Source organism: Centropristis striata, chromosome 17 (genome assembly GCF_030273125.1).
Source record: "Centropristis striata isolate RG_2023a ecotype Rhode Island chromosome 17, C.striata_1.0, whole genome shotgun sequence".
NCBI classification, from domain to species: Eukaryota; Metazoa; Chordata; class Actinopteri; order Perciformes; family Serranidae; genus Centropristis; species Centropristis striata.
In genome coordinates, this window is record NC_081533.1 from 35,674,894 (window position 1) to 35,688,166 (window position 13,273).

The window sequence follows — 13,273 nt, forward strand, 5'->3', positions numbered from 1 at the left end:
ATTATGTAGTTATGCAGTTGAAAGGATAAATATGCCCATTAAAAAAGCATGAATTTAGGTTAGTTATTGTCTTTTCATGACCGATCTCTGATGTTGAACGTGTCCGGTTTCAGAGCAGAGTGTGACCTGCAGCAGTTTACTATCACTCCAGGACTTCAGGTCCTCCCACTGCAGCTGAGGAGCGAAAGGAAAGGCACGATACTGCCTCATCTGTAAAATATAAAAGCTCACAGACTTACAAGCGGAAACACTACAACAATAAATAATCAAAGTGATAATTGACTGTTTTCTTAATTTTAAATGGAACAGCATGAATTAAAAAAGACTCACTGTGACGGTTTTTCCTGGCTTGAGACTGAATGACTTCTCAAATGTGTAGGTGATGGTTTCCTTGTTTTTGAACTGGACATGTAACGTCCAGCCTCCCAGCTTTTGTTTCTGAAAGAATGTGAGTTAAATCTATTGTTTATAAAATACATGAAAAGAAGAGAAAATCAGTGCTGATCCACAAACCATTGAAATTACCTGAGTAGACTTGTTTCTGAGACGGATATATCTGGTCATATGGCTGACGTCATCCACAACAACAGCAGGTCTTGTGGTTAAACTCTGACTGGCCCTGCTGTGGTGCTCAGACTGAGAACTCTGAGAACTCCGAGAACTCTGAGGACTCTGAGAACTCCGAGGACTCCGAGAACTCTGAGGACTCTGAGGACTCTTAGGACTCTGAGAACTCTGAGGACTCTCAGGTTGCGGATCTTTAACTTTAGTTTCATCCTGCTGAAAGGGCGACAAAACACAGAATCCTTCAAGAATCACCAAATAACTCAAATAGAGAAAGACGGATGTTAAACAGTTCTGCAGTTCTTTACTGCAGGAAGTGAGACTAAAACTGTTGAACTACTGACTGAAATACATTCTGTGCTTTACCTTAATGGGATTTGTTTATAGTTTGACTGGTTTAATTACCTTGAGTGGATGTGTGAGTTATCTGCATTTCAGTTTTGTTTTTAGAAAATGCTCTAAACTGACAAAAAAAACTCTCAAAAAAGTGTCAAAACTATTAAAAGTCACAATTCGTTGTTGACAGTATACATGTCACTCACAGTAACTGTAACAGTAAGATGAGTTCAGATGAGGACAGAAGACAGTTTTCTCCAGTCTGGACATTTTTATGCTTTTTAATGGGTGTTTCTCAGCACATCCATCAGTATGTACCTGTAGGGGCCTATTCTATCTTGTAGTTGGGTTTCCTCTTCATTCAATGGCTGTATGAAGCTACAGATTGCTTTGGTTTAGGCCACTAAACTACTCCTCTGAGGTTAGGACTAAGGAGTTCTGAAAGTTGAATAAATACACATAAATGCCATAACTTATGTAGTTATAATGACAAGGTAAATACTGGAAGTGACATACTTACTTTGGTTATGTAAAAATGGGACACATTGAAGTTAAGTGAGGAAGAGTTTTCATGCTTTAAACTCTTTTCCCCTCTGCTTTCATACTCATATTGTCACTTCCACATTTGACAACCTGCTGCACCTCCTAGAAGATGGAGCAGGCGTCAACTCACCCGTACTGATGTGGTGATGAGCACATTCAAAAGCCTTATAACAGCCAACTGGGCTGGACATGGAGTCAAATAATACAGAGTCAATGAAACAATGTTTGGCACTTTGTGGTCCGTGCAGAGTCACAAACTATTATTTGGGGTCTCGGATTTGACCTCATGTCTAGTTTAAGCTGGTTTGGTTTCAGACAATTATCAATAATGTGTGAAGATAAATATTAGAAACTGGGCTGAAAACTCAGCTAAAACAGTCTTTTAGGTCTAAAAAAAAGTATAACCTTGGTCTTCAGCTGCTTCTGTAGGGTCTTCACTTTTTTTTCAGCATTCTCCCTTTTGGTTTTCTCCTCCTGGAACTTCTTCACCCACTGAAAGGAAAAGAGATATGGAGGGAGAGAGAGAGAGTTTGTTTTATTTAGGATCCTGGCCTGTCTGAGAACCAGTTTCTGGGATTGACTGGATGTTGTTGTTTACTCTGAGCACATTCAGACGGTAAATATAATGAATTCAGCTTAGAAATACACATTGAATCCCTTCATACACTGATTAATGACCCTAAGTGGATTTGTTTGGACAATGACAGATGAAGACTTTTTGTTTGATCAAAATTCTGCTCAATATGCACTTCAATATATAAAAATCTGAATATTTGTTATCACATAACTTACAAAACTCGTGTGGTGCATATGCACATACACTCTTTATACATTATATTTTATACACTCGGTTTATCTTCACACTCTCTTTTTGCCCAGGCACTCACAACCTGAAGCCAGATGCCCTCTCTTGCCAGTTTTCCCCTGATGCAGCCAACTCTGAGTCAGTGCCCATTCTGCCCTCCTCTTGTTTAGTGGGAGCAACACAATGGGGCATTGAGTCTGTGGTGAAAGCAGCTCAACGTACCCAACCTGATCCGGGGGGAGGCCCAGCTGATCGCCTGTTTGTCCCAGAGACTGTTTGCTCCCAAGTGTTGCAGTGGGGGCATTCATCAAATCTCACCTGCCATCCTGGTTTTCTGTGAACTCTTCAATTCCTCCAGCAGCGCTTCTGGTGGCCGGGCATTACACAGGACACTAGGGAGTTTGTGGCAGCCTGCTCTGTCTGTGCTCGAGGAAAGGCTCCCCATCATCCACCAGCAGGTTTGCGACACCCCCTACCTATCCCCAGCCGCCCTTGGTCACACATAGCTGTGGACATCTAGAGGTAACACTGTCATCCTCACTATAGTTGACAGTTTCTGAAAGTCTGTTCATTTTGTCCCTCTCACCAAATTACCTTCTGCTCTCGTGTCACACATTTTCAGGATTCATGGTATGCCAGTGGACATTGTTTCGGATCGAGGCCCCAAGTTTACCTCTCAAGTGTGGCGAGCCTTTTGCAGAGCTATTGGTGCTTCCTCCAGTCTAACCTCTGGCTACCACCCTCAAACTAACGGCCAGACAGATCAGGCCAATCAGGATTTGGAGGCAGCTCTCCGGTGTGTCTCTGCCAAGCATCCCGCTTCATGGAGCATTCAGTTGCCGTGGATTGAATATGCCCACAACTCCCTCGTCAGCTCAGCCACAGGTATGTCTCTCATGGCAGCTAATGGTTTTTTAACCACCACTGTTCCAGGATCCAGCGCTCACTCTGCCCAGCCACAGCACCCTGCAGTTCTAGCCACCAACCCTACCACGCTTCCTACCTCCCTCTTCCCCTGTCTCAAACCCCATCGGCTTGCCTGACTCCCTGCCATGACTTCTCCCCTGCGCCTGGAGACGCCACCTCACCTTTCCCCCCCTTCAATAAACGGCTGTTTTTCATTGTTTCATTGACATCATCTGCTTTTTGTGTCCAGCAAAATCCCCAACCATAACAGATCCTTGACTTTGGGATACAGCACAGATCATGTTTGTTGTTGGGTCTTGGTCACTTTAAACATCCAAGAGAAGTAAAGAGGAGAAATTTAAAGCAGACCTAAAAACAAACATATAGCAGCTAGAAATAAAGAAACACAAAGATGAACCTCTTTCTTTATGGACTCCACTTCCTTCTCAGCGTCCTCTCTCCTCTGCTGCTCATCCCGGAGGCGTTTGAAGGGATTCAACGACTGAGAAGGAAAAAGATCAGGCATAGAATAAGAAATACTTTGGGTTTGTTACTTGTGAGCGAGCATCTCACTGAATCTTATGACACATAAACCAATATTTGCAAGCCCAAATATAACTATAAAACAGTTTAACAGTGCTTCAGTATAACAAGTGGATATTATATTTTGGTGGAAAACAAATTATATGTTGTTAAAAGTAACAACAAAATTTCCTCATTATGTTTCTACAACATATAATCCTGTTGGAATTTGGTTTCGGGTTTTGGTTTAATCTGGAAATTTGATGTGTCCAAATGCATCTTCTATTATTTTTTTTTACAGTAAATTAAACTCTGTGTCTTACATGTTTGGTCTTTTCTCTGTCTTCATTGTTCAAACTCCTCATTTCCACTGTTTGTTCCGACATGAGCTGATCTCCCTCTGTTTCTTTAGTGACAGACTGATCTTCACTTCTGTTAGTTCGGTTCTTGTTATCGGTTTCATCCCCGTGGCTTCTCCTGGTCTCTGTGTGAAAACAAAGGCATTAACAAAGTATTAAATATATGTGAGACATTTTCATCTAAATTGAGGTATAAGATAAAAAATAAAGCAGAATTTTTGGGGAAATAAAAGTAACTATAACACCGTGTTTTTTTAAACTTGTAAAAACTGACATTTTGATTAAATGAAATTTAGTTTTAAATAAACATGTGAGAATAACTTTACATTTGCAAAGCACTGTGAATAATTTGTGACTTACTGTACACTTTTTGTCTCTGTTTCCACACAAAAAAGAACAGTAATAGAATAAGAAGGAGGCAAACAGCCAGACTAACAGCCAAACCAATAAGAGGAGCAGAACTGGGCTGGACTTTAAAGAAATCATCTGAAATCACAAAACACAAAATAACATGGCATTTATATGAAAAAAAACAAAAAACTCAGCAATGTGGAATTAAAACAGGTATCACATCATAAATACTTTACCTAAAATATGCATGTGTGCCTCTCTGGTCTGGTTCTCGTTCTTCTGGTGGACTCTACAGGTGAAGCTGTTGCTGTGTCTCTTCTCCACAGTCACTCTGCTGCTGACAGTATAGAGGTCATCAGGACCTCTGACTGTCTCTGTAGGTCCAGCAGAGAGGAGCTTTCCCTCACCGTCCAGCCACAACACCTCAGGCTCTGGATACCAGCTTTTGGACTCACACTGTAGAATCACACCTGCTCTGTTTCTGTCAATTCCTGCTAAACTGATGACTGGGGAGGGGACAGCACCTGATACTGAACAAATACAAAAAAAAAGAAATTTGGTTCAGCGCTCAGGCCCGGCCACCAGCCCAGCTTTCTTATTAATCTCTTATTAATCTTTAGTCATGCTACCCCTCTATAACGGGTGGACAAACAGTAAGGGGTTAGCTCACTATTTCATGCTAACAAGATGCAATCGTAACTAGCCACCCCAGTTGTTTCTGTTTCTATTGCATTGGATTCTTGCAGTTGCGGAACTCTAACTGAACACAAACTGTATGTTTACTTACCAACAACGAGTCTAACAGAAGATTGTTTATGCTGTAGTGGGATGTCACATTCATATGTTGCCTGGTCGGTGAGTTGTACGTTGGAGAGTTTCAGTGAAAGGTTTCCTCTCTTCAGTTCATCAGTGAACACTGAAGTTCTTCCTCTGTAGGAAGGATTTTTAACCTTCACAAGGTCGTGACCAGCACGCCACACATGGACAAATATTGGGTTGAGGTCAGACCTCTTCCACTCTATTGTCTCTCTAGTAAGATCCATCGCAGGTTCCAGGTAACACGGCAAAATGATGTCATCACCAACTCCTGCTACTATTGAATGACTTGGACCAATTACCTGAGAGTCACCTGGAAAGAAAAGAACTGTTTATTAATTACTGCAGTAGAAATCAGCTACTGTGATGCTATTATAACTAGAAAAGTTTAGAGCTCTAAATATGGTACATGATATATGGGTAGCAAACAGTGCAGTACAGTATTAGTCTTCAGTCGGAGGCAAGACTGGTGTAATGGCATTGTAAATGTCTCACACTGTCTAAAGGAAACAATAAAAATGATGATATTTGGTTTGGAATTAATCTGCAGATGCTCTGGTTTAAAATGAGACCAAACTTTTGTATGGTTGTCAGATTGTGAGCCACAATAAATGAAAAAAAAGTGGCCTGCAACAGTCGAAGAAAGGTTTATTTTTAGCCGAGCTGATTGACACTTTAACTAGTGACTCTCATTCAGCCATCCAACCCATTCTCCCAGAAACGATGTTTCCTTGTTCCCCTTTTAGAGAAACAGAATATTTATATATAACAGAATTCTTCAAATTACATCTGTAAATCAACATCATAACAAAACTTTTTTTAAGGAGCAATTCTCTGCAAAGTCAAGTTGTAATAATATTCCATCCAGAAGCGTAAACCTTACCTCTGCAAGAGTGTGTAAGAAGCATGAACACCAAACTGAATGGGGACATGAGACGCAGTCTGTCTATCTGGTGAACAAAAGGAAACAGAATCCTCAGCTTCCTGTTAGAACTATTTAAATAATTTACTTACAACAACAAAAAAATAGAAGCTGGAACATGTAGAATATGCAAGAATAAATTCAATGTACCTGTTTCATTGTGTCTCGTTCATTTCTTCAGACTGCACGACGAAAAACCTGTAAATCATTGACCGGACTTTGACCTTAACTCACTGTGTTTGTCTTAAGAGTGCTACAGTAGATCAGATAACTTTACACAGTGATTAATTAATTAATTCTCCCTATCTTTGTATCAGCTGAACTTTAAACCTGTTGCCAGGTAACTGATGGCTATATAAAATATTATAGCTGCAATCAAAACCATTAAGGCCAATAGGAAAGAAAATATTTTTTCATTTTTCTTTTTAAGTCCTTCCAACTTAGTAAAAGGGGAGTGTTCATGAGGTAGTTACTGTGGCAGAGGTACTGTGTTACGATGGCAGAACAGGAAATGTTTATCAGGTTCACACTGAGTGAAGCCAAACAGCAAATTTAACAGATTTAACATGGTGTAATGACAACAGGGATGTCTCGATCAAGTTATGTTGTCCCAGGTCCAGATCAGAGTAATTTAAAGTTAAATATCTGCCAATACTGAGTCACAATCTGATACTTATATTTCCTAGATAGTAAAGTACATAAATAAAATATCCCTTATTAAAAACTACAATTTAAAACAGAAAGCCTCTTATTAATACTTAATTAGACAATAGAGGCTACAATGAATTGAAGCTACCCAGAATTTCAGGATTAGGACCACACCAAAACAGTGCCACTTCCTGCCCTTTTAATAGCTGCCGAACCCATCCCTCTTGTTAGGCTGAAGGGGGGCAACAAGTCAATGGACCCCTGATCAGCATCCTCCATGGTCTTCATGGTGGAGGTGAAGAGACAGAAGGATGTTACAGAAGAGAATAAGGAAAGAGTGATGGAGAAAGATACTGCCTGACAAGAGTAAACCTGGGACTGGCTGTTAGAGATCTTAGTAAAATAAAAGGCTGCAGGATGGTAATGGTGATCTGGACTTCTAGCTGTTGGACTAACGTTAGTTAGTAATATTAGCTGGCTTGCTCTGTCTTGTGTTGCTGCACATAATTACTGTTTGGCAAATTTGTCAACTAGTTTTTAATCATGAGTATTGGAATCATAACAAATGCAATTTGCAAAATAAAACATCTAATTGTGTTTCAGCTGTTGGTCAGGGTGGAGTAGGACATGTCAAGAATGAACAACTATTAAAACAATGGTTCATATGGTTTTGGTGTGTGTATGTCAGTGTGTTAATGTAGTTAATCCTCCCTGCCAGAGGGAGGTGCTGCTCCTATTGTGTTGTGTGCCTCCCTTTGTTTTGGTAGGTGGTGATTGGAGATGCTGACTGGCCAGAAGCTGATCAGGCAGCTTTAAAAGGATGTCTTTGGCTGCAAGCCAAAGCCCTTATTTCGCATCTAATAATAATAATATGCCTAATAATAAATACTCTATAGGCCCACTTTTATAACTGCATTAATACAATGGTTTATTTATCAACAATTTCCTACGGCGGAATCAACGAAATAGTAAAACTATATTATTCCATTTTTTTTTTAGTTGAACCTGAGAGAGCCAAAAGATAAAGGATGACTTCAGCGAGTGGGAGGATTATGGGGAAGAAGATGGCGAGAAAGACGAGGTTCATCGCTACACTGACAGCCAGTTCTTGTGGGATGGGGATGATCTTCTAAGTTTCTGGGAGTCGCAGTCAAAGGCCTTCCCTCTGCTTGCCAAGGTGGATGATTCTCTGCATCCCAGCAACAAGTGCATCGAGCGAGCGGACGTTCAGCTCAGCTGGCCGGGTGCTCGAGTCCCGGCGAAACAGACTAAACCCCGGCACAGTTGATGCTATTCTTTTTTTGCACAGTGCCGCACGTTAAATGCCCATGCCTTCATGCCATATGTGGTACTGGGACACTCTGTTTAAGCCTATGTGGTTAATATGTTCTTTTATTCCTTTTATTGCAAATAATAGTCTACCTACACAAATGCAAGCCTAATTTCATTTTATTTTATGATTTATTAATTGCTTATTTTATACATAGGCTATATATATTTTTATACATTGGCTACATATATTTATTTTTATTAGGATTTGAATTTGTTGTTGCCAGTCTCCAATACCACTCGAAGGGCTGTTTTCAAGCACATTTGTCAGACCAAATAAAAGCCTTATTCAATGACATATTTAACGTGTATTTAATAGCGGCGGGGCGGGGTGAGGCGGGTTGTGAAAATAGATGCGATTGTGCGGGCGGGATGGAGCGGGTCAAATTATTAAATACTGTAAATGCGGGACCCGCGGGTTGGAAAAAACCCCGACCCGCGCATCACTACTCCACACTGCTGTATGACTCGAGAGAGTCTGGCCTCAGCTTTTGTCAACCTCAGAAATAACCTGAACAGGAAGAGGAAGTTGTCAACGACATGAAACTTCAGCTCTATTTCAGTCTGACTATCAGTCAGCAGCGAGACAGCATGGAGGTCACAGCTCTCTGCTTCAGACTGCGTGAGTACGGACTCTTCCTTCTTTTTATGGTTTACATGTTCCTCTATATATACTCTATACTGTGCATATAAAGTAAACGACTCAATAGGTGATATGAAGTTTGTTTCCTTTATCCAGTGGTGCTTATTTTTATTCAGCTTGGTGCACAAGTTCAGTACAACGGTAAGAAGCACTGAAGATACACAATTATTTTACATTTATTTTTGCCTCAGATATTATTTGTCTTGATATTCATAAACCAGATATTTGCAGAGATGTATGTTTCATTTTCTATGTTCCAGATGCAGATTTCCGTATTGTTCCAGACAAACTGCAGGTCTTTGAACATGAGTCCGTCTCTTTTCACTGTGAGGGTCTTGATGGCTCTGCTCAGTTGAGAGGAATCAGAAATACTGTGCAGTTTATTTCAGCATGTGATCAGAGAACACCGGTACTATCCTGCAGGATCCCAAGAGCCTTTCATGGAGACGCTGGAGAGTACTGGTGTGAGACTGAAGGAGGAGAGAGGAGCAGCAGCGTCAACATCGCTGTCACTGGTACGTTTTTGCAAAAAGTCTTTGATAGAAATACATGACTTAGACTTTTGACATTAAAAAAGACATTTTGAGGGCGTGTATTTCAAGTGCAAGTGTATTTCATCAAATTTCAGCAGGTTCTGTGATCCTGGAGAGTCCTGTCCTGCCTGTGAAAGAAGGAAACGATGTGACTCTTAGCTGCAGCAAGAAGGCGACTTCGTCTGACCTCCCAGCTGATTTCTACAAAGATGGCCTCCTCATCATCAGCAGCTCTACAGGAGAGTTCACCATCTGGGGTGTTTCTAAATCTGATGAAGGACTCTACAAGTGCAGCATCTCTGATGGTGGAGAGTCAGCAGAGAGCTGGCTGGCTGTCAGAGGTGAGACACTGCACTGTTTACTATGAAAATAACCACATTTAAGTTTAGTACGCCTTCAGATATAAATACTGTCACTGTGTTGTGACTGATGTGTTGTCTTGTCTTTGCAGCTCTTCACAGAGAGACTTGTCCCTCCTGGGATCACTCCATTTATCTCCTCCTCCTCTTGAGGACGGTGTTCACCATAGTGATGGTGGCTCTGCTGCTGCTGCTGGTGGGACTGCTTCACTGTGGGAAACTCACAGTTACACAGAAATGTACTCATGCAAACAGGTGAAAGGTAATCTGAGCAGAGAACATCCCATCACACTTAGAAAACATCTTCTCATCAAGATCTGTTTTTACATCTTTTATCATCTGTTTGTACTTTGACTTTTGTTTAAGTTGTGTTTTTAACTGGAAGTTGTCAAACCTCTGTGTTACGTGTTCACACTTGCAGTGGCTGTTTCTGTCTCACTTTCTCACTCAGTAAAGGTTACAAACCACAGATGTTCTGACTGATGGCTGAGCTATTTTAAAAAGGCGAGTTGTCATTTATCATCGTCATATTTAATTTGTTCTATGTTTTATTTTAGACTCTCTAGATGCTGGTGATAATTTGAGCTTCTCAGACTAAAACCACATGAGAACATGTATGTTTGTATGTAAGAGGTGGTCAAGAGGCTCTGTGGGAAGTCAGTTGTTTTCATCTGTATTCATCTATCATTTAAGTAATTTCACCCAAAATAAAAATATTGTCACCATTCTGTATCAAAGAACAATGTTTGGAGCAAAGACTCTGTTAAAGAGTCAAGAAATGTGCCACCTCACAGAACTCAGAACTATATCCTTGTTATATTAAGCCATCTTAGACAAATAAAAGAGATTTAAAACTTGACATTTCTCAGATCAAGCATTGCAAAAAATCAGCAACTGCATCTTGATTTCTATCTCTTTTACCAGTTTTTGACCAAAGCAGTTCCAGGGCCGGTTAGGAGCAGGTGCTAGTACCAGAACCTGTCTGCTTTTCCACAGGCTCTAACCACGTCATTACGTCACTGTTAACATCTGTATGTCTCCGCCCTCTCAGCAAGTAGAATAACAACAGCAGACTACATGTCTCTACAACACATCTGGGCTGCTCTTCTTGATCACTATGGACGCCGAATACATTAACACTGAACATAACATGTTAATGTTGGGCTTTTTTGTAAGCTTACCTTAGCCCTCTCGTGCTAGCACGCTAGCGATCGCCTGCTAATATTAGCACGCTAGCTCGCCTGTATCAATCACATTGCAGTTAAACAAAGCAAATAAATGAATGATACATGTTTCAGTTGGTCTCTCTCAACGGCACTGAGTTGGTCTTGTTGGTCAGATAGCCGCCCCTGGTGTAAGCAGTTTGGGGATTAAGACCAGCAAAGATTTGGTGCTGCTCTGGAACCAGCTTTAGGGAGTCGGTTCTTTGGTGGTGGAAAAACAAAAAAACTAGAACAGAAAATGTAGGTTATATCCTATAATATTACTGGAAATGTGCTGTATATGGCATTACTGGAAAACTGACATTCTTGTTAACGAGATGAAAATACAGAATCCTTTCAAAATAAAACAATGCGCAGTTCATGCAGCCTAAAACAACTTCACATCAACATTACCTCTTGGCACCAGATCAGCAATCAATCAATCAATCAATCAAAGGGTCTCAGAGGGCCGGAGACATGGACGACAAGACTCGGATTGTTGAAGTGGAACAGCATCAATCATTTATGACATACAGTGGCGGACTCACACTGTTAGAAGGGCAGGGGTGAAAAAATAAAAAGGGCCCATTCTGCACAACATGGGGCCCCACAAGCACCAGATCAAAAGTCATTAATGATATGGTCCTGACAATTAAAAGTATTGCCCCCCCGGGAGAAAATGTGTAAATTTTTAAGTAAAACGCATCTATTTTCTGCACTTTGAGAGCTAAATGAGAGCAAACACCAAATAATTTTTTGCACGTGTAAAGGGCAGCCAATAGGGCACTTCCTCTTGTTTTCACCACTCTAGAGGCACTTTAGCGTGCTTTTTCAACCATGGAGGCATGGTTGAGTCTGCCACTGATGACATAACATATTCTTTCTATAAGGATAGATGGTCAGATCAACAGATCTTCCACATTGGAGAAGCAAAGTAAGCTGTTTGTTGTTGTTGTTTACCTTATACACAGTTTATCACGGGATCTCGCGGTCTCCCGTATGGTCAGGATTATCGCGTGTTCTCGTTATATGCGTGTATACGGCTGGCTCGCTGCGCTGCCGTTACGCGCCCAGTGGGAACTGACGCCGGGCAGGACGGAGCAAACCCGCGGCGGAGCCGTTCCGCACCCGGTGGGAACTGACGCCGGGCAGGACGGAGCAAACCCGCGGCGGAGCCGTTCCGCGCCCAGTGGAAATGTGGGAGAGCGCACGCACGGACTGTATAGCCGTGTTTCGACTACCACCGGGAAAGTCTCAGGCCACGCCCTCTCTAATGTCCGCTCACTCTGCGTGTCTCCACAACAAGTTAGCCCCCAGAGCGATTTAGAGACTCTGGAGGTGACGTATGGTTTTCGCCATCGTTAACTGTGCAAAGCAAATGATCATAAACAAAGCAGCATGGCTAATTATTATGCACAGTGTCTCCGCTGATCATAAACATAGTGATCGGTACGGTAACGGTACGCGCTAACTGCGCACAGAGTGCTCGTTGTAAACAAACAGATCGCTGTTTCTCCTGCAGCAGCAGCACATACACACTGTACTGCTACAGAGCTAACTGCCGCTAACGGAGGCCGGCTCGTTAGCGGGTCGTTAAAAAGAGAGTAAGGAGTCGCTGGATTTGTCTCCAGTCACTCTCTTGAGAAATAGTAATGACGTGGGTCTAAAGCACGCTCGCCGATGAGCCGCCTTCTTCTTCTCCGGCAGGCTATACGCTATCCACCGTAATGCCGCCCTCCCCGGTCATATCCAGATCTAACTAACTAAAGCCTGATTTCCACCGACGTCACGTAAGCGTTGCGTACGCCGTTGCAAATAGGTAACACTCTAATCAATGAGAGCATTTCCACCGGGCGCGCTGCGTAACGTTACAGCAGCGTCACGTCAGCGTCTCTACGCGAGCATTAGGTAGGACTTCTATTTCTCCGCGAGACGCTGCCAAACCGCGTGAATCTCAACAGAGCAGATCACCAGACAGGAAGTCTGACTGAATCAGCGTAAAACACTTCCGCCCCTTTCAAAATAAAACACAATACGCAGTTTATGCAGCCTACAACTACTTCACATCAACATTATGTTATGACCGGGGCACCAGATCAGAAATCAATCAATCAATCAATCAATCAATCAATCAAAGGGTCTCAGAGGATCGGCGACACGGACGACAAGAGAGTGATTGTAGAAGTGGAACATCATACAATCATTTATGACATAACATATTGTTTTTATAAGGATAGATGGTCGGATCAACAGATCTTTCACCTCAGAGAAGCAAAGTAAGTTGGTTGTTGTTGTTGTTGTTTACTTTATACACACAGTTTATCCATAGACTGTATAAATAGAGTTTAGAGTTTATCACGGGATCTTGCGGTCTCCCGTATGGTCAGGATTATCGCGTGATCTTGTTATCTCGCGTGTATACGGCCGGCTCGCTA

The 13,273-nt window shown here is 41.8% G+C and overlaps 1 protein-coding gene across 1 annotated transcript; it reads left to right on the forward strand.

Moving 5' to 3' along the window:
• Nucleotides 1–8,641: 8,641 nt before the first annotated feature.
• LOC131989347 (low affinity immunoglobulin gamma Fc region receptor II-like) lies at nt 8,642–10,243 on the forward strand. Its single transcript, XM_059354536.1, has 4 exons — nt 8,642–8,723; nt 8,894–9,259; nt 9,373–9,618; nt 9,729–10,243. Exons 1-4 carry the CDS (start codon nt 8,642–8,644, stop codon nt 9,893–9,895), a joined length of 861 nt encoding a protein of 286 aa, XP_059210519.1. The 3' UTR covers nt 9,896–10,243.
• Nucleotides 10,244–13,273: the final 3,030 nt, after the last annotated feature.

Coding starts and splice junctions, on each gene's coding strand:
- LOC131989347 (XM_059354536.1), top strand. CDS start 8,642: ATGAAACTTCAGCTCTATTTCAGTCTGACTATCAGTCAGCAGCGAGAC. Junction 8,724..8,893: donor AGCTCTCTGCTTCAGACTGC/GTGAGTACGGAC, acceptor AACGGTAAGAAG/CACTGAAGATACACAATTAT. Junction 9,619..9,728: donor GAGCTGGCTGGCTGTCAGAG/GTGAGACACTGC, acceptor TTGTCTTTGCAG/CTCTTCACAGAGAGACTTGT.